We start from the raw sequence: 26,519 nt of genomic DNA on the forward strand, positions 1-26,519 counted from the left end.
AAATATAGTATGAAAAAAGATGTTGGATATTGCCTTCGGTATTTTTTTTCGAGCGCGATTATTTATATTTTAATATTTTATTAGAAATAATTATTTAAATATTATATTGTTTTTAGTTCGACCCCACGGTTATAAATTCCTGGATCCGCCATTGTATAAAATATTGAATATAATTTTAAATATCTGTGTGTATCCTTATAATTATGTTTGGTTTTTCGTCCATAGAGAATCTAAATTATCCCTATTGAGAATATGAGATGCACTTCATTATTGCGTATAATCTTAATATATTATCATACACCCGAAGTGCAAATGAAAGTAAATCTTATGCATAATAATTGTGAAAATTTGGAGGTACTGTTGTATTTCCTTATCCATTCCCTCAGCCACTATATCAATACAATTTTAAACTCTTCATTAATTATTTTCTTAACTACACTACAAAGAATTCAAATCCTTTTCACCTACCAATCCATAAAGGCAACAACCACTACACCTACACAAAATCAATTACTCGTGCAAGTTTTCTCTCAAATCTCAAACCAATTCCATCTTCCAAACACTCTATCTGTTAACAAATGGCTAAATCAACAGACAACTCATACATGGAGGGGGATGTGATTCCAGAATACTGCTCTTACATGGATGAGGACGACGCTCCGGAGTTCTTCACAGTATTAATCATTGAAGAACAATCGAAGATGGTATGTATTTGTTAATCGTCAACATATGCTGAAGAATATCTTTTTGAGAAAAATTATCATTTGTATTGAAATTTGTTTAGTACTTTTAGTTTTTATTTCAAATAAAATATTCCTTGTGTCATCTGGATGCACAAAAATAATTACATGTTAAACAATAAAACAGATCTTTCCAAGAAGCTTCCAAACACAATATTCAGTTAAGCTCGGACCAATTTGCACACTTGAAGACAAATCCAGCAAAAAAATTTGGGAAACAAAAGTCAAAACACTTTCAGATGGAAGAATATGCTTGAAACATGGTTGGGAGCAATTCCACAAGGATCACAACTTGAGAGCTGGAGACTTCTTGACTTTCCATATGATTTCACCCAATCATTTCTTTGTGAAAATGTATGATGCTACGGGATGTGCTAAGGAAATCCAACAACAATCGGGTATGTAATTACAATAAATTCAACTTTGTCAATCAAAATATTAATACTCCATGATTTAATCACTTCTTTATAGGTTCATTTGGCCAAGAAACCGACGACGCATCGTCTTCACAACCTATTGCTTCACCTTCTTTCAAATCAGCCATGACAATATCAAACTGAAAAAGTCTTGTAAGAATTTATACTTTTACTTCATATATATATTTGATAATGATTGTGTTAATTTATTATAAATTGAACAATCGAAATTGATAAATTAATATAATCAACATTACAGCTCATATCAATCCATTTTTGGAGGACACATGTGATAGACAAAGATATTGAAGTGGCAGTTTTGTAATTCCAAGGGAAAACATGGCAAACAATATTGAAGAAGGCTGAAGATAGGGTGAGAATCTCCACAGGATGGTCAAGTTTCTACAAAGAATGCTCTTTGTGTGATGGAATGCAATTGAAGTTTGAGATGATAAGCAGCACCCCTACCATCAAATTCAAAGTTACTGTGGCCGAGGTAAATCATAATTAATCCATAATTTATATTTTAACTCTATACACCAATATTTCTTTGATTGATAAATAAAAAAACAATCTTGCACGATATCTTATGCAATGATGAAAGCTGACTACTTGGAATGGTTTGAAAAATACCCTGACTAGGTAAGTTAATTTGAAAAACTCTATTTTGTGGAACAAACAATATGTATTTATTCGACTGTGTTTTTAGTACTCTATTAGTAGTAGGCAATATTTTGCATATACTCATGAATTAGTATCTATTTGGTAGTATATTATATTGAGACTTTGATAATATATTAAAAATAGCCAAGTATTATCAGTTAAGTAATACAGAATATGTCAAATATATTAATATAACATTATAACTTTATTAATGTGACGCCCCAGAATTTTGATCTCTTCTTTCGAATTAAATCAGATTTGTTAGCATAATTAAATTCCTTTAGAAGACGTGCAGTCGTAGAATTCTCGTGGTAATTTCCGACTATGGAATAATCTAAGTATTTTCATTGGAAAAAAAATAAAGTGCAAGGAAATTATTATTTCAAGGATACAAGTAGAGGAGATACTTTTATTAGAGAAATGTGGTTACACCTGGTGGAAATAGAAATTCAAGATATGGAGATACAAATAGTACATGCTTACACGTGTGAAAGGGACAACACACACCTATATTACACCTTTCATCCTACCAACACTAGTAAACATGTTTTGGAAGCTAGCTATTTTAGTGATGAAGCCAAAGAGTTTCAAGAGGAGAATCTCTTTCCCTTTCCCTACACTCTCTCTCTCAAAAAATGCTCCCACAAGGCTCCAAGTTGGCAGCCACATCACACCAAATAAATCCTACAAGGTTAACACAAATTGGGATTAAAAATTGTCAATAAAAAGGGCTATGACCCTAAGCTTTCACCAAAGTAGTAGAGTAAATGGTACAACATAGCATCTCCTCTGTCAAAGACCAAGAAAGGAAAAGGAGCATGATCTCCCAAATCTTTCCAGAAAAGGGATGAAGATAAAGAGCCAAAAGAAAGTGTGCTTAGTCATAAACCATTAGAGGAGAACTACTGCAAGGGGCACATACATCCACAAACGGCCATGAGATCAACCAATCTAGGATGCCAAAATATACACCAAATGACAGCCCAAAATAGGAGACTTCCTCCCCAAGATTTCAGGCACAAGATGCCAAGAATGAGAGCTATATAAACTGCCTCCCACCACCCTCTCTCCCCATCATTTAGTCACCATAAATTTCCCTGAACGTAAGGAATTGCAGCAGGGAGCGGAGAGGGGAGCGAGGAGAGGAGTTGGCAGCAAGAAAACAGCAAGGATTCACCAACCGAGAGGTAAATACCTCAACACCCCAACACCATATTTTGCATCATATAGATCAACCACAATAGATAGTCAATAACTTAGAACCTTAGAAGCTCAATAGAATATCCACAACAGTAGCAATTATAGAGTATCATGTTTAAAGCCCAAGAGCTTAGAGCTTTTACAGCACATAACTTGGAACAGAAATAAGCATAGGCTGCCTTCTTTATGAAGCTCAGTAGCAAAATCACAAAAGTAAGAACGCATTTCGGTGAAGTGTCGAGAATTAGGATTCAAATAACAGGACCCTTCGTCAAACTCAATTACACTCCCAATTCCAAGTAATAGCTACTGCCACAACTCAAAGAAATCGAGTAAGGGAAAGATGGGAGGATGACTTAGCTTTTAGGCCTTACGGCGACGAGCGTATGACAACGGAGAACTCACCGGAGGGAGCAGGGGAGAGCGCATGCAGCAGCGCTGCTTGCCGGAGGGAGAGCTCGGCGGAAGGCTAGACGCCGAGAGCTGATGCAGGGCGCTAGTAGCAGCGACGGAGAGCCGGCGACGCAGAGGAGCGGCGGACGGCGAGTGATGGCGGCGGTCTGCTCATCGAACAGCCAGAGACGAGGACGGACGGAGGCTCTGCTTCCCGATTCCTCGATCTAGAAAAAAATTTACAGATTCGAAATTGAGAGAGAGCCGGAGGAAGAAAGGCGACGCCTTTCCCCTCAATCGGTGACTTCACCGTAGAAGGAAGGAAGGAGGCGCTGCCTCTCGAAGTCTTCGATCTAGGATTCCAGAATCAAACTTGAGAATGAGTCGAGAAGGGGAAACTGAGAGAGGAGGCGGAGCGGCGATCTCCGGCGACAGGAGCGGGGTCGTTTTCACCGGAGGAGGCGTGAGAGAGGGAGTAGGCGCTGCTGATTTCCTAAGAGCATCATCAGCAGTGGAGCGGAATTCCGGCGGAATTCTCTGCGGAATTCTCAAAAACACCTTCTGCCACGTTACACGGACTTCCCATTGCGCTGCCACATCATACGGAATTCTCTGTGGAATTCCCGAAGGAATTCCCACATAAAAAAAATTACAAATTCACAAATTAGACAATTTTTGGAATTCAACAATTTACGGAATTAAAATTTCGACGCAAATACGGAGAAAATGCAACCACTTTATTTAAAAAAGAGTAATGGCCAAAATTGGTCCTGAACATATGGTCATTTTACGTTTTTGGTCCTAAACATTATCTTTTGGATTTTTTGGTTCTGAACATATGAAAATTTGATCATTTTGGTCCTGGACTAACTGTTCCGTTAAAAACTAACGGTCAACGTAAAATGACCATATGTTCAAGTCCAATTTTGGCATTTACTCTTAAATCCTAACTGATTAGTTGAAGTAATGTATGTATTTTGGCATGAATGTAGAGTGGAATCATGATGTAAAAGCTTTATTTGACATCAATAGATTTAGTAATGTTTGAATTTCTTACTAGTAAGGTATGTATTTTGAATGTGGAGTGAAGTAATGTATGGATTTTTTAACGTAATATATGTTCAGGATCAAAAAATCCAAAAGATAATGTTTAGGGCCAAAAACATAAAATGACCATATGTTCAGGACCAATTTTGGCCTTTACTCTTTAAAAAAACCATGCTTCATTAAAAAAAATACATAATTACTAAAAAAATATTTAATGAAAAAAAGTGGAATTCCGCGCGGAATTTCGCGGGCGTCAATGCAATGGCGGACGTCCGCACGGAATTCCCCGCGGAACTGCGAATTCCTTCGCGGAATTCCGTATCTGTGCCTGGGATGCGCCGGTGGGAATTCCGCGTGGACGTCCGCCATCGCTGATGCTCTAAATTAGGGATTTCATTTGGGAAGAATGAAGGTGATTTGGAGGAGAAATACAGATGGTGGAGAAAGGAGTATATTGGGTCCTTATTCATTTTTTGTTGGGCCACTACTAATTTTTAGTTGGGCCAAAAGAATTATTCCTACACATGAGCTGAAATTAAATAATTGGGCCAGTAAGTAATTCATGATCTGGGCCGAGAATTATTTGAGTTTGGGGCGAAATTTTTTTAGCATGAAGATGGGCTTGATTAATTGTTGATGGACTACAATTTAATTATACTTTGGGCCTAAATGAATTATGGAGTGATGGAATATTACTACTTAATTATTTGGACTAGTTCCATTTAATTAAATTGAGAAGTGGCCGATGTTTGGTGAATGGAAGAAATGAGTTGAGAAACTAATTAGTATGGGCCAAGGTTGTAATCAATTGGGCCGAGATTTAATTATGAGAAGCTGGAATTAATTTAAGAGTCGAGTTGGAGCTTGATTAATTAATTTCCGAATAAATTACTAAATTCCCAAAGATGGAAAGTGATGAAGTGGGAGACGCGAAAGCCGATCGGCGTCGCCCCGCGACGCCATGGGCGGCCTTAAGGAAAATGCGAAGAAAAAGAATTTAGAAGGGATTATCCAAGAATTCATATTCTATTAAATAAGAGCACAAGTAATTGTGTTAGAGAAAATATAATTTCTCCAGATTTAATAAAGAGAATAATTAAATCTTACGATGCAGTGAAGCTCAAGAAAGAACGTTGAGAAACCCCTAAGACGAGACTAAAGATATAGGTGCTATCCAGTAGGGTGCATGCATTCTTCTCTCGAGAAAAATATTTCAAGTACTAATTAGCGTGCTACACTATTATTGCTACAGGGGATAATTTGCTCGGAGCGGAGTAAAACCCGTGCAAATACTTTAAGTGAGAACTGAGCTAGCCAGGTGGGCTTTCTATTTAAGATACGAATGTTGCCTTTAAGTTTAAAGTACAGTTTTCATGAAAAGTGCCAAGGTGATATGATATTACGTGGGCTTTCCTTTAATATCCAGCACATTATTGTGGATATAAATCAAATACTTGTGAAATTATGAAATATCATCTTTTCTCAAAATGAAGCTGTGATTATTTTCAAGTTGTTGTCATGCCATAAAATGTTTGTTTTGATCACAAAAGAATTTAGTAAGCTCAGGCCTTTTTAAGAAAACCCCCGTGTGTTACTGTTGACGGATGACAATTATATAATGTATGTTTTGCTTTTCGGCACGTGTCCACTGAGTACTCCTGTACTCAGCCTTGCATGTATTTCTAAATGTGCAGGTTGAACGTCAAGAGGAAGGAGTATTGATCGGAGCCGATGTTATTAATTAATCAAGTGGATCTTTCGACGATTCGTGTCTTCATACACGAAGTCGTTTAGTAAGGAATTACTCCGCTGTACTTTTGTTAAATGGGAATTTCAAAGTCTGACCATCGAACTCTGATTTAGTTGATGAGATGATTATTCTATTTGTGAGACCATGTAATTGAATAATTGGCTTCTATTTCATGGTATCAATCGATTTGGCCTTTTCGGCAAGTTCCTTGAGTTCTACCAATTTTCTTTATCTGTTTCTTTAATCCCTCTTATTATTCGCGGATTAGCCGTTTTCGCTATCCTTAGCAAAATGTAGTCGTGACAGGGTGGTATCAGAGCCTCAGTTTCTTTCCTGCTCTGAGATCCAAACATTTCTTCAGTCAAGATCTAGACTTGTTCACTAGATCATTCCAAGTAATCGACTCGATCATCACTCCAAGACGTTCAACCAATCAATTTTTTTTTTATATTTGAATTGCCTTCTCTATTACTTTTCAAATTTGAATTAAAAAATGCACTAATTATATTTTATGGTTCCAAAAATGTAAAAAATTTATACATAAATCATTAATATATGATCACAATCTTATGCATGTCCCACGTAGTAAGAATGCGCCCATAAGCTTTAATTTAATGAATAAATAAACCATTTTTTAAGTGACTCGGGCCTTTTAAATAAAACCCCGTGTTCACTCAACTGTGGCTGACAAATTTAAATGGAACTTATATTTTGGCACTATGTCCACTGAGTATATCAAGTACTCAGCCCTACATGTTCTTTTCTAACGTGCAGGTTGAACGTGAACGAGGAGGCGAAGGTGTTGGCAAATGACTATTAATAAGTAGTTAGGTAGCCTAAAGTAGTATGTCTTCATACATACTATTTTGTCTTAGACTCTTCCGCTGCAGTAGAACTATGTTCTAGGAATTTATGAATTTAGTCTTGATACTCTGATTCTCTTTTGACTATGTACTCGTTCGCCTTCAAAACTGAAATCTTGAGTTGATTTGTTCACTTATGTTTAATCCATAGTTTATGAAATTCTTTTTAGTCGCGAAGTAGCTACGCTCACTAGTACTACAGAGTTGTGGTCGTGACATTTTGGCTATTGGAACTTGTTGGCTATTAGAAGATCCAAACATTGTTTTCAAGGTTGCTATTCAAACTTAAGGTTAGCAAAATATATTTTATATACATTTATATGAAATTCAAGCATGCTACTAAACTTATCATCATTCTTTAACAAAATATTAACATAGAATTATTATTTTGCATACATGTACCTACTCCTGAAATCAACAAACTTGCTTCTTTTCTTTGTAATGTTGATTCAATATTTTCTAACAGTAGATATTAATTTGAAACAATTTATTTTGCTTACTCTACTTTAACATATGTATCTATAATGATAGAAACTTCCATGCACTATCTAAGCTTTCAATTATTTGACTTACTGAAATTTAACTCTAAGTTACACATTTAATGAAATAATATACTATAAATCAACTTTGATTTCAAAGTTAATTACGATAACAAATGTTCTTAATAAATTATGCTTATTAGTTATACATACATATATAGGATTAGGGGAGTGTTATATTGCTAACTCAATACTTAATTGCTAACTACAATTAAATAATAGCCATTAGATATTCAAATTAAGGGCCTAGATCATTAACCAGAATGTCAATACGATCAAAAAAATGTCACTAAGGGTATTAAAGTCAATTTACAACAAATTAGTTGTAACTAACTTTTGAAAAATATCTCATAACTTTAAAACGCATATAACTTTCTCGATTTAAATTATTTTTTCGCACAACATATATCAAATTAAAGATAATTTCATAATGATTCTAACGAGATCTCACTTGCATATGTTTCGATGTCAAAATTTGAAAAAATTTTAGAAAATTTTCAATTTTTTCGTACAGCAACAAATGTCAACATGATATATAAAATATGTCAATATAATACATGTAGAATGTCAATATAAGCAATGTGTTAACATTATCAAAGCATTGTGTTGACATTCTCAAAGCATTGTATTGATATTTTCGAAACACTATATTGACATTTTCATTCAAAACCCTAATTTGGTAGTTTTTTTTATCTTTTTCAATTTAATTAATAAAAATAAAAATTACACGTGACAAATTGTAGTTAGCAATTTTTTTAAAATCCTACGGTCTTAAATTAGTTGTATTTAGTAATTAAATGATGAGTTAGCAATTGATCACTCCCTTATAGGACTATATATACATATATATGGTTGTGATCAATTGAGATATTTTAGCCTAATTGAGAATTGAGATGCATTATCAGCCACTCATTTTTATTAAATGAGTGGTCCAAAATTTGCCACATGGAAAATACTTTTAGATTAATTAATTATGAAAGGGCAGAATGATAATTTCATGGTACATTTTATTCAATAAATATTTTTTTAATTTTTTTTTAAATTTATTTTTTTAATTTTTTAATTTTTTAATTTTTATTTTTAAAATTTATTTTTGTCAACTACGTATACAATTAATGTCAACTACACAAATATAATGTCAACTACACACATATAATGTCAACTATGTGTACAATCTATGTCAACTACATATACAATTCATGTCAACTACACACATATAATGTCAACTACATATACAATTCATGTCAACTATACACATATAATGTCAACTATAAGTTGTTGACATTTGATGTGCAGGCTATTGACATTTGATGTGCATGCTATTGACGATAATACCCCCGAGTTGACATAATCTACTTGCAGTTGACATTTTCAAAATGTGGATGAGTGACTGAAAATGCATCTCAATTCTCAATTAAGCTAAAAAATTTCAACCTAACAGGACCCTACATATATATTCCAATATATCTTTGATTTTTTACATATCCCTTTGATATTCAATATTAATTATTGATATTAACTTTGAAAAATCAAATGATTTACATTAAGATTACAACATTTTAAATATTTACATATGAATATTACAATAAAACAGATTTCAATAATGAATAATGTAAAATCAAAATACATTAGTACTAACATTATCTTTGAATGCGTAATAACATATCTCTCAAAAAAATTCCAGATTTCAAATTATGAATCACACAATTAATCAACAGACACAGTAATCAACTTATACTAAACTCAAACAAAATACTTTAGTAGTAACATATCTTTCAATTTTATTACCCTATTAATTATTCCTCACAGATTTACACCCATGATTCAAGCCTTTTCAAACTATACAAAATATATAAATAAACACTACAACATAATCACTCGAAGAATGAAAATCATAAGCAGAAATATAGCAATTAATACATATGCAAATTATAATGAACATAAAATCAAAATTATATATGTAAATATTTATAAATCAAAATACTTTAGTAGTAACATATCTTTCAATTCATAGTAATATATCTTTCAATAAATCCAGATTTCAGTTAAGAATAGCACAATTAATCAACAGACGTAATCATCAACTTATACTAAAATCAAACAAAATCCTTTATAGGATCATATCTTTCAGTTTGTATTACCTTTTTAATTATTCCTCACAGAATTATACCAATGATTTACGACTTTCAACATTATACAAAACAAATAAATAAACACTACAACATAATCACTCTAAAAATTAAAATCAGAAACACAATTATAGCAATCGATAAATATGCAAATCATAATGGATAATAACCATCAAAGTTATGATATCAATTAAACCAAAAACATATATTATGGACAAAAACAAAATAAATACAGATATATATTATACATTACAGAAAACTTCTTTGTATACAACATTGTCGGTAACATCAAAATGCTCATCTTCACTTCCTTGTATTAATATTTTTAACCCACTGCAACTTGTAACTCTTGAGACAGTTGTCACGACCGCATTTTATAAGGATAGAAAACACGGTGGATCACGACTAGGGGAGAATTAAAGAAGCGGGAAAGAAAGGGTAAAAATGCACAACTCGACAATAGCTCAAAAAAATGGGAATAGCTCGAATAAAATCAGAGTACCATTTCGACAATCAACAACTCAAAAGGATATTATCTCAACAATACATGAGCTCAAAAGAAACAACATTCAGCGGAAGCATTTTGAGAGTAGAATTATGCTATGTATGAAGACACAACATATTCTGAACATTTGATAGACATTCTTCACTTTTATGCTCAACATCCACCACTCTCGTCACCCCTCAACATGCACATTTTTAAAACATATGCATGGCTAAGTACTTGATGCACTCAGTGGACTCATGCCGAAAACATTTTATAAAAAGAAATTTATCATGCCACCATTGAGTGACCTCGGGGTTTTAACTTTGAAATGCCCGAGACACCAAAATCATTTCCATCGTAAAATCCGTGACTGCGCAGTAATTTTCCCATAGATGTCTACCATATCTGAACCATTGATAACAAGGAATGTGGTCACATTCCAAGTCACTAGACCGGTCGACCCAAAAGACGGCTCATGATCCCCATTGGTGTACACTAGCCTGAGTAGGGACTCACTCCCTAGTCAGACCCGAATTCGATTATCCATTGATGGCAAAAGCCAAATCAGATAGGTTCCATAGATAAAGCAAAACACGGCATGACAAATATTCACAACATTTTCACATAAAAATATACTTAGGGCACATCCTTTATTTAAAAAGAAAGCCCACCTGAAACGCTTAACTCCTCAATCAACTTTCATCTCCAACCACAAACGAGGGGTAAAAATTCACCCTTTTGGAGATAACATAATATGCAACAATTAGACTTTGCAATTTATATATAAAAAAATAAGCATGCATCCTACGTACGTGTGTTTAAATTATTCTTCGTTCTCATATAATAAAACAGATTCATCAATTAAACACATGACCCAAAAGTCCCTCAACATACTAAAATTCTCGGTTCTCACTAAGAATAGGCCAAGTATGTAAAATTCCAAAACACATAAATTCCAAATATGTAATGAACTAGATCAGTCCAAAAGTATTTGATCGGTCCAATTAAACAAACTAAAGAAAGAGAAATAATCACTAACTTCTATTACTCCCAAACACCACACGTATATAGTCCCTGCCCAACGCATGTTTATTTAACTAAAGGCCCAAAACTTGTAAGGGAACTAAAATATACTCCCAGCCGCCACCAATGTATCTCTCTCTCAACTATCCCAAATTGGGAATATAACAAAGTTCGTCGGGTTTTTTCATTTTTTTGTTCTAGAATAGAACTTAGATTCCGTATTTGTATTGAACTTTTTTTTGTTCCGGGTTTGGGAGAGACGCATGACCCTCATGCGTCTCCTTTTAATGAGACGCATGACGATTATGCGTCTTTCATAAAGACGCATGAGGGTCATGTGTCTCTCTTTTTTTTCATTTTTTTAACGACGCATGAGGGTCATGCGTCTTAGGTAGAGACGCATCTCCCTCATGCGTCTTTTATTTTTTTAAAATTTTAATAGACATGCTCATGCGTCTCTAATTCGAATTAAATCAGATGAGGCAGAGGCAGTAGCCTCATTCAAGCGCGACAGAAAGAGAGAAAGACGAATTAGGCGATTTTTCATTGGCACTTCCGGCGAATCCGACGATTTCCCCTCGTGTTTCGGTAAGTTTCCTTCAATCTTTCAATATTCATCCCTTATTTATTGTTAATGTGCATATTTTGTTTAGATTTCTCCCAATTTTGTAAATTAGGGTTTACAACAAATTGCTTAATTTTTAGCCGATGTTTTGTTGTTTTGTTAATGGTAATGGAATTTTTGGTTAAATTCATACTATTGTATAGTTTATGATATTATTGAGATGCTTGGTGTTGTGATTTACTATTGTATAGTATGGGTTGAAATGTATCTTTTAATTTAACCTTCTAATTTAGTAGTTATATATAAATTAGGCATTATAAATCATGAATTGTGTTGAATTGGAGTGAATCATTTGGTTTATGATGTTTTGTTATTTTGCCGATGAATTTGAATGTATATGTTATTTGTATTACAATTGTGAGTTTGTAATTGTTGTTTTGTGAATATGTACTTAGATTAGATGGAGACTTCAAGTTCTAGCGGACAATTATTATATGGACCCGAAGACCCGTCCGTGCTAAATATGCAGAAACATCATATTTCAAATAAACTCATGAAAGAGGGCACAACACAAGTATTTAAAGTCCGAATGATAGAAAGTAAGACTTGGGACATCGACATTCATGAGAATGTTAGATATTGGCTTGAAGCCTTTGGTTTCAAAGGCGTGATGGATTGTGGGAGGCCCATGAAGGTCGACAATGAGCTGATCACGGCTTTGATTGAGCGTTGGAGGCCGGAGACGCATACTTTCCATCTACCGATCGGTGAGGCGACGATCACCTTGGAAGATGTGCAAGTCATTTGGGGCTTGAGAGCGGAGGGTCGCGTTTTCACAGGGCGTGACTATCATGTCAACTTTTCAGATTGGACCAGCAAGTGCCGCGATCTGTTGGGATGGATACCAGATACTTCCACAGAGACAAAGCAAGGCGGTTTGCTGATGACCGCACTGATCAACTAGACAAGGATGCCTCTGGGTGATGACCTACCTACGTACGTATACATCCAAAGGGCACGTATCCATGCCCTAATTTTATTAGGAGGTCTCATTCTACCAGACACCACGGGGTGTAAGGTTCCATTTATGTGGTTGAATGCGCTTGAGGATCCGGAAGATGTGAAGACTATTAGTTGGGGAAGTGCGGCATTGGCCTACCTTTATCATTATCTGTGCGAGGCTTCCATGGATAAGAGGAAAGAGTTGGGCGGACCTATGATCCTTCTGCAGCTATGGGCGTGGGAAAGAATGCTCACATTGAGGCCTTCGTTCATAGGATCAGTTGTGCACGAGCCATATACACCATGTGGCGCCAGGTATATATCTAAGTGTATATTTATGCATATTGGGTAATTTTCTTACATCAATTTTATGTATAGGTGGAAAGGAACAACGCAGATAGGAAATGCTCCTGGACACTCGGTTGAGCATTACCTTGACCAAATATCTCTGATTAGACCTGGCCAGGTGAATATTATTTCGGTTTAGACTTCATTTATGAACTTATTCTGGATTAATTTGGCATTTGCATTGCTGTTTTGTAGTTTATCAGGACGCCATACGCACATTGCATACTGCCTGACTACTGCAATGATATGAATGGATGCTCTTTGTGTGAAACCTACTTGGTATGTCGGGCCTATGTCGAGGCACATGAGCCTGGACGAGTGCAGCGACAGTTCAATCGGTATCAGGATATACCTCAGTATGTAGACAGGATGCTAAGCAACGCCGATCATTTGGGCAAAAATGATCGGCATGGTAAGAAGGGCAACAACTGGGCAAACACGCATCAGTTCTACATTGGGGAGTGGGACCTGAGGTACGAAAGGTTCCAGGCTGCCGAAGACGCCGCACCGATGTCCATGAATATTCCTATGAGCCCGGGGTATATGGCGTGGTATAACAGGATTACCGTGACGTACCTGACTCAGCCTGGGGCACGGTCCACTGCTAGGATGAACGAGTCGGCTGCTTCGATGAGACTATTTGTAAGTTTGTTATATTAAACTATATGCTTTCATGTGATATAGATTGTTTCGTATTGATATTTGTATCATTTTTTTATCTATGTTGAGGGTTTTCATCACTTAAAATATCATCAGACGATGATGACGACAATGGTGGATCAAGTTCTCCTCGTACAACATGAACATCAGCATGCTCTTGTACATTCTCTTGAGTATTCAATCCAACATCAGCAGCATCTGCAATATCTGTTTGCTCATTCATACCGCAATCAATGCTCATAGGTTCAAACCTCGTAGATGATCCAACACCATGATCAACAATTGGTGGGATGAAGGCATTTCCAACAGACGAATACTCAACAAATAATTCAATATGCCGAGTAGAATTTAGAGCCGCATTGAACATAAAAAACACACTTTCATCACTGTCAACCCAGTACATACATAACTCGTACCGGTACCCAAGAAACAATGCCTCCAAGATATTTCGATGGAGTGTTGGTTTGAATCTATTCTTATCTTAGCACATATCATTGCAACTAATTCAGATAATGAAACACATGAATTCAATACGATGGAAGCTCTCGCACGAGGAGGATCATAACAAATGCCCACTTGAGGAAGTTGAAATATTCTACCACCCCAATATAAACTCACGAATACTTGCATGATTTCTGCAATAATATATATACAAACCAACAACAATTAAAGACAATTTTTTCAATAAACCCTAATTTAGTAAGTTTAAAATAAATTTATCAAAATCCCTAATAATATACAAATAAACAACAAATAAGGGAACAATGTTGAAAGATTGAAGGAAACATACCGAAATATGAAGGGAATCGCCAAGAAATCGCCAAGAAATCGCCAAGAAATCGCCAAGGAAATCTCCAAGTTTTGTCTCCCTCTCTTTCTCGGGCAAATTTCGTATTGATATTTGTATCATTTTTGTCTAGGTTGAGGGTTTTCATCACTTAAAATATCATCAAACGATGATGACGACAATGGTGGATCAAGTTCTCCTCGTACAACATGAACATCAACAGGTTTTCCATTTAACTACGGAAGACGAAATGGACCCACGAGTACGCCAGATTCGAGAAATTGTTAGGAATGTCCTCGAATCTACGAACAACGTTGATGTCATGGAGTACCCCGCTTCTCAACATCAGGATGTGGTCATGCCTTATCAACCAGAAGTAGTTCCACGGCGTCGTGGAGTGCCTGGTATTCGGACTGGGGGACACGGCTACACAAAGCAGTTTAGGATGTCGCAGCCGCATCCCGATTATGTAGCACCAGAGCCCCAGAATCAATAGCATGACCCACCCCAGTGGTCTTTATACCCGGTTCATGAGTCTCAGTCACAGTGGGACCGTCCCCTGTATTCTCCAAGCCAGCCTGAGCCCGATTGGAATCGTCACCCATATTCACAAAGCCAAGACGTGCGGCAATGGAGTGGGGCCCGAGCGTCGGTCGATTCATTCTTCCAGAATTATCAGATCGTGCAGCCTGTACAAGCTGAAGAAGAGGATGATGATGAAGGAGAAGAAGAAAATGACAACATAGAGGAGGAAAATGAGGACGAAGACGTTGTTCATAGGATTCCTACCCAACCTCGACCAGCTGCGGAGGCTTCATCACGTGGCGGGGTTGGGAAGCTCATGAGCAAAGTGTACAAGAGGTTGTCTACGAGGAAGAATAAGGGCATTGAACCGTCGAAATACACTCCATCGTCGTATAAGTAGCGCATCATTTCAGGCACTTTGTTTATTTAGTTAGTTGGTGTAACCAAAACTTATTAATAAGTTGAGAACTATAATAGATGGTTTGTGTATGTACATAGCTGTTGATATGGATTATTTTTCTTTCACATTTCTGTTATTAATATTGCATCTACGTTAATCTGCCTATCAAGATGGGGTCCAAATCCTATTTTGAGACTACCATTGTCTTCATCATCAAAGAGCTTCGCGTGGGTACCTCACACGCCCTAATCGGAGTTCGAATGAGAGAGATATTGGCGATCTACGAACGCCGCGCGCGACTGCCGGTAGATTCACCTGGCCGGGTGGAATTATTGCATAGGAAATTCCACCCGGCCGGGTGACTCATTTATACCGTGGGGAGTCCAGCGGATTCTACCCGGCGGGGTAAATTTCCTTTGTAATAATTCCACCCGGCCGGGTGGCTAATTTATTCTGTAAGGAGTCCAGCTGCTTCTACCCGGCCGGGTGAATTTCCTTTGCAATAATTCCACCCGGCCGGGTGGGTCATTTATACCTTTGGGAGTCCAGCAGATTCTACCCGGCCGGGTGAATTTCCTTTGCAATAATTCCACCCGGCCGGGTGGGTCATTTATACCTTCGGGAGTCCAGCAGATTCTACCCGGCCGGGTGAATTTCCTATGCAATAATTCCACCCAGCCGGGTGGCTCATTTATAACCCTATTTTTTGTGTTTTGTGTTTTCTTTGTGGTTTCTTCAATTTGCGGTTAGTGGTTTCTTTGTTAAGTTCAATTAAATTCAAAAACTCCAAGAGAACTTAATAAATCAATTGGTGAAGGACTTCATTTTCATAGGGAGATAGTCCAACACTTTCTTGACCTATACAAATCATGTCACAACAGTTAACATATAAAATATATTCACAATGGAACAAAGTTTGTCCCTCGCCCACGGGGTCAACCGACCTTCGGTATGTTGTATTTCTATCTTTCTATCTGCCCACCATTCCACTGTTCTCCAAAATGTCAGATCAACCAAAGCTCTAATTGGCAATTCTCTTATACCTCTCAACACGTTGTTGTAGCTCTCTGACATGTTAGTTGAGGGCACCCCTCATCTCAGTTCATCATTGTAACAAAGAGACCAGTTTTGTTTTTTGGCTTTGTTGAGCTCGTGTATCGCAACAAGACTTTCCTCCCGTAGTGCACGTCGCCTTCGCATGTATTTGCGTACTTGAGTTGTGACACCCAATGCCCATATCATGCCTTTCGCTTTAGCACCCTTACCATTAAGTTTCGTCAAGATATTTTTCCTCACATGGATCAAACAAAATTTGTGGTGACAGGCAGCTTTTTCCATTCATCAGAACGCATAGCCTTAAGGATTCCTTTATGCCTATCCGAAATGATGCACACCTCCCTTTGGTATTTCACCACATGAATTCTGACATGATCTAAAAACCACTCCCAACTGTCGCCAGTTTCTTCATAAACAACAGCATATGCAATAGGCAGACATTTCTTGTTCGCATCAACACCACAAGCAACAAGCAACTTACCTTTAAATCTTCCTCGAAGGTGAGTCCCGTCTATTGTTAAAACTGGTTGGTTCTCCTGGAAAGCATGTATAGCAGGCCCAAGTGCCCAGAACACGTAATAGAAGACTTTAGTACTGCCCTGGCTCAACAACTCGTTATGCCTCCACTCAACAATTGTGCCTGGATTCCTATACTGCAGTTCAAGCATGTAGCTTGGCAAATCCCTAAATGACTCCTCCCATCCACCAAATACAATCTCTAAAGCCCTTCTCCGTGCATACCATGTCTTCTTATAACTGATTACCACATGAAATTTGTCATGAACAAAATTTCTTACAGCTGCAGCACTGAACTCGGCATTTTTTAGCAGCTGATGTCGAATACACAAAGCAATCACTGGTGATGAAAAGTTAGCATGTCATCTATCATTACGATGGCCTTCACAACTATGGCGTCCCCACCACTTCCTAATCTCCCACATATAATCATGGGCCATGTGTGTAACAGAAACTTCCCACCGACATTCATTCACTTTTTCAGCGTCGGTCTCGCTGATAATAGCTGTCCCATCTTCTGTCCTCCCTGCTGGATATTTGCACACGACATGCCACCTTCTTAATTTGCTCTCAACCACCTTAAATTGTCGGTGTTGCCTCAAACTCCACATAGTAATAGCAGTCTTCACATGCAGCTTGCTATCAAATTTTGTTCCCGCATTAATCCGATATGTGTGTTCTTCATCCCAGTACATGGTACTGCGTTCATTACCAACTTCAGGTACCTCAGAAGGACCACTCGGCAGTCTGCGAAAATATTTCAACCCAGTGTGAAAGTATTCTGGAAGTGGTTGTTCACCTTGCCCGACGGGTTTATACACTACCTCCTCATCACTAGAGTCAGCACCGGAATCATCACTTAAAATATCATCAGACGATGATGACGACAATGGTGGATCAAGGTCTCCTCGTACAACATGAACATCAGCATGCTCTTGTACATTCTCTTGAGTATTCAATCCAACATCAGCAGCATCTGCAACATCTGTTTGCTCATTCATACCGCAATCAATGCTCATAGGTTCAAACCTCGTAGATGATCCAACACCATGCTCAACAATTGGTGGGATGAAGGCATTTCCAGCAGGCAAATACTCAATAAATAATTCAATATGCTAAGTAGAATTTAGAGTCGCATTGAACATAAACAACACACTTTCATCACTGTCAACCCCAGTACATACATAACTCGTACCGGTACCCAAGAAACAATGCCGCCATGAAATATTGATGGAATGTTGATTTGAATCTATCCTTATCTTAGCATATATCATTGCAACTAATTCAGAGAATGAAACGCACGTACGATGGAGGCTCTCGCACGAGGTGGATCATACCCAATGCCCACTTGAGGAAGTTGAACTATTCTACCACCCCAATATAAACTCACGAATACTGACATGATTTCTGCAAAATATATATACAAACCAACAACAATTAAAGACAATTTTTTTCAATAAACCCTAATTTAGTAAGTTTAAAATAAATTTATCAAAAACCCTAATAATATGCAAATAAACAACAAATAAGGGAGCAATGTTGAAAGATTGAAGGAAACTTACCGAAATATGAAGGGAGTCGCCAAGAAATCGAGGAAATCGCTAAGTTTTGTCTGCCTCTCTTTCTCTCGCGTATTCTGCCTATTCTGCCGTCCTGCTACTGATTTAAGCAAGTTAGAGAAGCATCATGTGTCTCTCCCTAAGACGCATGAGCATCATGCGTCGTCTATTAAAATTTTAAAAAAATAAAAGACGCATGAGGGAGATGCGTCTCTGCCTAAGACGCATGACCCTCATGCGTCGTTAAAAAAATAAAAAAAAAAGATAGACGCATGACCCTCATGCGTCTTTATAAAAGACGCATAATCATCATGCGTCTCACTAAAAGGAGACGCATGAGGGTCATGCGTCTCTCCCAAACCCGGAATAAAAAAAAAAGTTCAGTACACTGAAGGAATGATATCTCTATTCTAGAATAAAAAAAAAGAAAAAACCCAAAGTTAGTCTCTCTCCCTCGCCATTTTTCTCAAATCTTCACACTCTCTGACTCTCTAAAACTTACGCTCTCTCACTCTCTACCTTTCCTCTACCGCTCACAAACATCAAGCTTACTTCCTCCCTCTTTTCTCACACAAACAGAAACAACACAAAACGACACCCATCTCCCTCATTCCAAAAATTTGGAGTCGTCTCACGCCCCTCCGTCGAAGACCGCACGCTGCTGCTGTCAAAACGCTGTCGCCGCGGCCGATGGACGCCGTCTCCACCACACTGCAATCCAGTCGCTGCATGTGAGACCAATCGACGTTGTCCGCCGCCGCTCCAGGAGGTCAGCTCCTCCGTCGGCAGTGCCGTTTCTCACCACCGGTAAGTCCCTCTTCTCTTTTCCCCAATCTAAACTCTTATTAAGTTTTCTAATAGTTCGATATCAATTATTAATGGCAGAGGCCTAAGAGTGAAACTTGTGTAAACTACTGTGAAACATGAAGCTATGCCTTGAAACAAAACGTGGAAGATTTCATGATTTAGAGAAAATTACCTTTGATCGGAAGGAAATCGATTTGCAGGAAGAACTTTCTCTCTCACGGTATTATCTTTGGGATTTTGAGAGAATGATTTAAATTATGGAATCGGTGGAATATATCTCTACATAGGAAAATATTTGACAGATTATATTCATCCTTTTGAGGGTGGCGGAGAGATTTGAGGTAACTATTGAATTTGAAGAGTGGATTTGAATTTAAAGAGTGATAGATATCCTTAGACTGAAATTAAAATTAAGAGGACTGATTTTGGGCTCAAAGGGCTTTCAACTAAATAAAAGAATTGGGCTAGCAAAAGAATTATTTCTTAGGCCCAATATGTAAATTCCTTTTCCATCGTCGAAATCACATGTCTCATTCTTTGGTCTTCTATTCGCATCTTTTTCATTGGTCGTAAGTCGAGTCCTTCAAACGTATAAAGATCTTGGGCTTTAAAAAAAATTTGGTTGTACAAACTGACGCCTTTGAAAACGAATAAAAAGGTAGAAAAATCGTGGTGTTACAACAACATAAAATTGCCCATGAGTTAAGACAAGATTCTTCAAAAACAAACCAACATGAGATAAAGACCGTCCTTGACTCTTATTAATTGTCATTGCATAAGAGACAATCAATGGAAATTGCCGACGTTGAAACTTAAAGGCAACCTTAAATCAGAAGAACTAAGAGACAACCGAGCTAACAACACTGAATGCCCTGCACAACGACCAGCAAGCACCTTTGCTTCCAAAACATGCCCTCCAAGTCTAGTAATAACCAACCTAGTTCCATTGCACAATCCAGAATCATGGTCAATATTTCTCAACAACATCACTGGAGTACCAATCTTAAGAAGTAATTCATGATTTGGTAAACCAGAACAACGCAGACCATTCAATAATTCAGGAGTGTGAACCTCCTCGAAAAGACCAGGACGTGAATCAGATCCAACAACACTATCTGCACTTAAATAAGTATGTTCTTGCAAACAATTATGAGACATCATATAATGATTAACCATTTCAACCACTTCTAAAGTTGGAGCTAAAATAGCCCGATTTTCTAAATAACTCAAGTCTTCAACGTTTTGCCCAAATGTTGGATAAGTTGAAGAAACAATACTTTGCAAAGGATCAACAGTGTAATCCAACAACAAATCTCTTGGAATAAATACTTTACCATACCATCTGTACAATCTCCAACAACACCATCACCAACATCTATCAACCATTAAGAAAATTCACTAACTCCAAGCTTTTAGTACCACTATCAACATTCAACAATCTCATATTTTTTGTCAAACTCAAAACTTTGCAATAATCCCAAATATAAGAAGAATTGATAGTGCCATTAACAACATCTTGTCTACTACATTTGAGAATAACAGGTAAAATCTGCCGAAAATCACCACAAAAAACATCTGTTATACCACCAAATGGTAAATCTGGACTCCTTTGATTTGAACAACGCATTAGATCACGAAGATTTCTATCCAAAGCTTCAAAGCAATATTTATGCATCATTGGAGCTTCATCCCAAATAATCAATTTTGTTCTAACAATAAGCTCAGCAAGTGAACTTCCTTGCTTAATACAACAAAATGAATCCCCAGTTACATTTATAGGAATCTTAAACCTAGAATGAGCTGTCCTCCCACCAAGTAACAATAACGATGCAATTCCACTTGAGGCAACATTTAACACAATTTCACCTCTACACAGAATAACAGCAGACAAAGATGACCACATAAAGGTCTTCCCAGTACCACCAGATCCATATACAAAAAAAAATACTTCTCCACTTCCAGAATCAACCGACTGAATTATAGAATCATAAACATGACGCTGTTCATCATTAAATTTAGAGACATACACAGCATGATCTCTAGCTAAAGCTTCTCGATCATAAGATAACTCCTCCATTATCAACCTATTTTGACAAACTTGAAAATATTCTTCTGATGGAAATGACATTGATTGAAATTCATTTAAACTCCTTCCCAACTTCACCAACGCCTTTTCAATCTCTGCTAATGCATAATTTCGTATATCCTCTTCAGTAAGTACCAAATCTGAAAAACAAATATAATGTTAAATGAGTGCAATCAAATAAACAATACTCCAAAATTTAATATAATTACAATTTACATTACTTGGATGTCTTAACACTCAAATAATATTCAAAAGGAATCTCAAATAATATAACTCACCAGTACCTAATGGAATAAACCTCAGCCTTCCAATACCAAAACTCTGTTTTCGAGGTGTCCACTCTCTGTTGGCGGATTTCCAAACAAATTTATTTGGAAAATCCTATTATAGCAATGATCTAGCATAAGAATATTTCTTATTCGCCTCAAACCAACCTAAAAACATACTTTCATTAACACTGCTTCGACTCATAACATCATCTAAACCAATTGACTCATCATATACAATAGTTTGTTCATTTGGCAAATGAAAACTTAATCTTTCCACTGCAAGTACTCTGCACTGTATCTCATATCCAAACAACCTCCATGCAGCTTCACAAGGCGAAATATATCGACAATCATAATACATACTAACTTCATCCACTTCTTTCTCTGAATCAGTACCTCTTGCAGTATTATAAAATGAAGCAGTTACACGATAATTACCTTTATTAACATAATTAAACAAATACTTGATAGACCTACATTGATTACACCATTCAACATTAACATGAGCTCCATACTTCATCAATAAATAACGGTTATGAGGAACAATATAACGATTATCCAAGTGAATACCACTCTTCGAAATAGTTCGACCGTTATTCCTCCTTCTATAAACTGGATAACCCTCATCATCAACTTTTGTAGCATCTACATATTTTTTTGGGAAATACTTACTGCATTTACCTTCAAACATGCAAGGAGAATCACGTCTTGCTACACCACATGGGCCATGCACCATAAATTCAGACACAAGTTTATAATAATCTGCATCAAGTTCAGCATCTGGAATTTCAGCAGAAATAATCTGATCAATATCTGCAGGCTCAGGATATTTTTTGTTTTTAACTAAAAATAAAAAAATATGAGCATGAGGAAGACCACGTTTTTTAAATTCCACATTATAAATAACTGCAAAAAAAATACATTATAAACAACAATAAGTAAAAAATTAAGAACATATTAAAAACAAAACATAATACTATAAATCTAACCTGTAATTACATTACCAAACAATTTGTTACAACGAAAATCTTTGATCATACTGTTCAATTTCACCTTAAATATTCTAGAAACCACATCAGGACGATCTTCATATTTTAGCCCCCTACTCTCAACAAACCTTAAAATTTCAGGCCATTTAGGATTACAAGTGAATGTAATAAACAAATTTGGATATCCAGCCCACTTGCAAATAGCCATTGCATCATGATAACTTTGAATCATATAACGGGCACCACCTGTATAACTTGAAGGCAAAATAACTTGCATACCACACTTACTATCATCTGTCTCGCCACTTAACAAAGCATCCGACAAACCTTTATACAAATCACATCGCAAACTCTTTTGATGAGAACGGATATACTTCAATCTGCCAGCTTCAACCACCGTATGTGCATCCACGATAAATTGTTGAAACAATCGTCGAGATAACAGAATTAAAGACAAACAATTCATTCTATCATGCAAGTAATACGCAAAATATTCTTTAGCACTTAATTTTCTGCGAGAATAACCCAAACCTGCCACAGATTCTGCAAAACAAATATCATCCCTATAACCATCTTCACCATATACATACAACAATGGGAATTGTAAAGGAAGATATGTTGGATGCAATTCATAAATCCTTTTCAACTCTCTTGTGCGATGTTCAACTGTGATATCCCTATCACATATATTTTCATCAAGATCACCAACAATCAATGCAGCTACTTCAGATACAGCTGGCAAATTATATCTCATGCCATCTCTCCCTCTTTTTCCAATCAACCTCAACTTCACAATCTCATCACTTTCAAGTAACTCTTCTCTAACCATCCGAAATGACTTCACTAACGAATTATGTTCATCAAGCATTTGTTGAATATCCAAAACTAACTCCTCAATCAAAGAATTCAAATCTTTCTCTCTCAACCCTAATAAAAAAATGTTAACTATATCAAATCAATGTAATAGAGTTAACATATAAAATAAAATCAACAAAAAATAGACCATACCTAACAACTAACATTCTATTAAGCACTTCATTCTCCATGTCATAAATGTACAATTGAGCAAATTTAGGCTGACAGCCTTGCAATGGCATCATACTACCAATAATATGATAGTTTTGACCATGCAAACGAAAAATCGGAGGACCTCGTCCAATATTAATGCTATTATCAATTTTTCCACCCATAGAAATGAATCCAAACATGATATTGTTTTTTTTTTACAAATAAACTCCTATACTATATATAGGAGGAAATTGCAACTGATGTCAAGAGGGCTTGAACTCTGCACCTCATGCAATAATGTCTAAGCTCCTTGCTGCTAGGACAAAGACTCTGGACATCCAAACATGATATTGTAAGAACGAATGTTCTCCTGAAAATGTTTACACTTTCTATCATTTCCAAAAAATAATTCCTTGACAAATGTAGGTGGATCTTCAAAAGTGGGTAGTTGTACTTTTCCATTCACACAACACCTAGAAAACTTTTGGATTTTTATTTTTACCAGACCTTTTCAACCTTTCATCGTACCAAAAGATAACACTACAATGTGAACAAACAAAGGTTGGATCACCAATGTCGAGATACCCTGCATTACATACAATAAATTTATTAAAATAACAAAAACTAAAAACTAATAACAACATAAAAAAATGAAACTATAACTTACAAAGATAAAAGATTATACAACAAATACATATAAATAAATTTAAATATATATATATATACACCTATTAATAAATTTGATAAAATAATAAAAAAACACCTTCAACAGCAAAAAGAATGTAGATGAAGGTAAACTACTTCTTACTCCACAATAAACACCATCTTTTAAAATCTCACTTGTAGATGTTTATATCATATTTATTCAGATTTACAACTTCATCACCTAAAAAAAATAAAATAAAAAATTAATGTTACATATATCCATTTCTTTCAACGAAGATATCGAACAACCTATAGTTAATTAGTAATAAAAATAAATTGAGTGATTTCAAAGAACAAATTTAAAAAAGAATGTAGAATTGATTTTACTATGAAAAATACCATTTAAAGACGGCATTGTAAAGTTAAGATCACCATCAAACAATTTAAGCTTTTTATTAGGCCTTCCTTCACAAACATCTAAACCTTTAAATACTAACGAAGACACACCTGCCAATAGTAATAGTATGTAAAACACAAAAAAATAAACCAAAAAAATCAACCCAATAAAGTAAATATCACCTTCAAACGTCAAAACATTGTCATTACAACTTTTAAAAAACGATCGTTGATTATCTTCGACCAGACCAGGAGTGTTAACACCTACAAAACAATAATGAAATAATGCGAACAACTCAATGAAATACAATACCATGAAAATAAATAATTTAACTTAATAAATCATAACATCAGAAAATACCATTTATAACAGCACCATTCCTTGAAGCCATTGTGAACTTCAAATCACCATAAAATAATTTAAATTTTCGAATGGGAGTACCTTCCCAAATATTCAGACCTTTAGACACCAATGAAGATTTACCTACAAATATATTATCAAAAATTTTAATTAGTAATTAGTCACAATATAAAGCATACATAAATATCAAAAACTAACAAAAAATTATTTTAAATAAATTAAACAAATGATCTCCGTAAATACAAAATATAAATTTAAATTATAACAAAAAATATCAAAATAAATGCCCATACGAAAAATTAAATATACAAAAAATCAATTCCCTAATTATATTCAAGGAAACAAAGAATATTTAACATTTATATATCACAAGATCCCTAAAATTTTGAGCTACCCCAAAATAGATAAAATGCAATAGCAAAATCTCCACCTTCTACATAGATCAACATCATAACATAAATAAACAAAACGACAAAAAAAACATTTTTAAATTATCCCAAAAATCAACAACAAAATCAAATTTCTGCTAAAACCGATAAAATGATTCATAAATAGATTATACACTGAATGAACAAACATGCCATTACATTTTCATATACCAAAAAATGATTAATTGATATATGCCAATGAGTAAGCAACTTCTAAGAGTCTCTTTGATTTAAAAATTCAAATTTCAAATTATAAAGAAACATATGCCATACTCATTTCACATATATATACCTGAATTATTGATCGCTTCGCACAATATGTGATACAACCCTTTGTCGTATCCCTTTCTCCGGCGTCCTAGCGTAGGATCGGCGGCGGCGAAGATCTGGCTGTGCGCGGAAGTCCTCTCCGTCGGGCAGCGCAGAATCTAAGTTACAGATAATTCTCCGGCGTCCTGCGACAGGATCGGCGGTAGTTCTAGTTCTAGCTGTGCGCGGAACTCCTCCGTCGGGCAGCGATGGAACTAGGGTTTGATTAATTCACGTTGGGTGTGGGCAAATAATATATTTTCATTCATGATTATTCAAATGATTACATTCTGCCCTATTTATAATACTAAGTCCTAACTTACCGAATAAGAAAATAATATATGAAAAGATATTATGAATCAAAAGATAACTAAATAGAAGATATGGAATATATGGGAAGATATGGGAAGATATCGTATCAACTCCCCCACGGTTGAAATCCGCCTTGTCCTCAAGGTGGAAATTACGAAGCAACGACGATAGTTGGAAGCAAAAGCTTTGGTGAGGTGTCTCCTCCTGGATCGAACACACGCCAAATAGGCAAACGTCTCCT

The 26,519-nt window shown here is 36.1% G+C and overlaps 2 protein-coding genes across 6 annotated transcripts; both read left to right on the plus strand.

Moving 5' to 3' along the window:
- Positions 1-451: 451 nt before the first annotated feature.
- On the plus strand, positions 452-7,232 carry LOC121803541 (putative B3 domain-containing protein Os03g0621600). Of its 5 annotated transcripts, none has more exons than XR_006051059.1 (6): positions 452-704; positions 868-1,138; positions 1,212-1,309; positions 1,416-1,652; positions 5,712-5,777; positions 6,984-7,232. XR_006051059.1 is itself a non-coding variant. In XM_042203175.1 (4 exons), exons 1-3 carry the CDS (start codon positions 579-581, stop codon positions 1,298-1,300), a joined length of 486 nt encoding a protein of 161 aa, XP_042059109.1. In that variant the 5' UTR covers positions 452-578; the 3' UTR covers positions 1,301-1,309; positions 1,416-1,936. The 5 variants fall into 5 exon arrangements, 1 of the variants encoding a protein (XP_042059109.1); XR_006051056.1 differs by lacking the exon at positions 6,984-7,232 and adding an exon at positions 6,154-6,919; XR_006051058.1 differs by lacking the exon at positions 5,712-5,777.
- A 5,670-nt stretch (positions 7,233-12,902) lies between these two features.
- Positions 12,903-13,864, plus strand: LOC121804227 (serine/threonine-protein phosphatase 7 long form homolog). The gene is made up of 4 exons (XM_042203748.1): positions 12,903-13,132; positions 13,196-13,283; positions 13,361-13,807; positions 13,850-13,864. The coding sequence occupies exons 1-4, from the start codon at positions 12,903-12,905 to the stop codon at positions 13,862-13,864; spliced, it is 780 nt and encodes a 259-aa protein (XP_042059682.1).
- The last annotated feature ends 12,655 nt before the right edge of the window (positions 13,865-26,519 follow it).

This window comes from Salvia splendens, chromosome 5 (genome assembly GCF_004379255.2).
Source record: "Salvia splendens isolate huo1 chromosome 5, SspV2, whole genome shotgun sequence".
In the NCBI taxonomy this organism is placed as follows: Eukaryota; Viridiplantae; Streptophyta; class Magnoliopsida; order Lamiales; family Lamiaceae; genus Salvia; species Salvia splendens.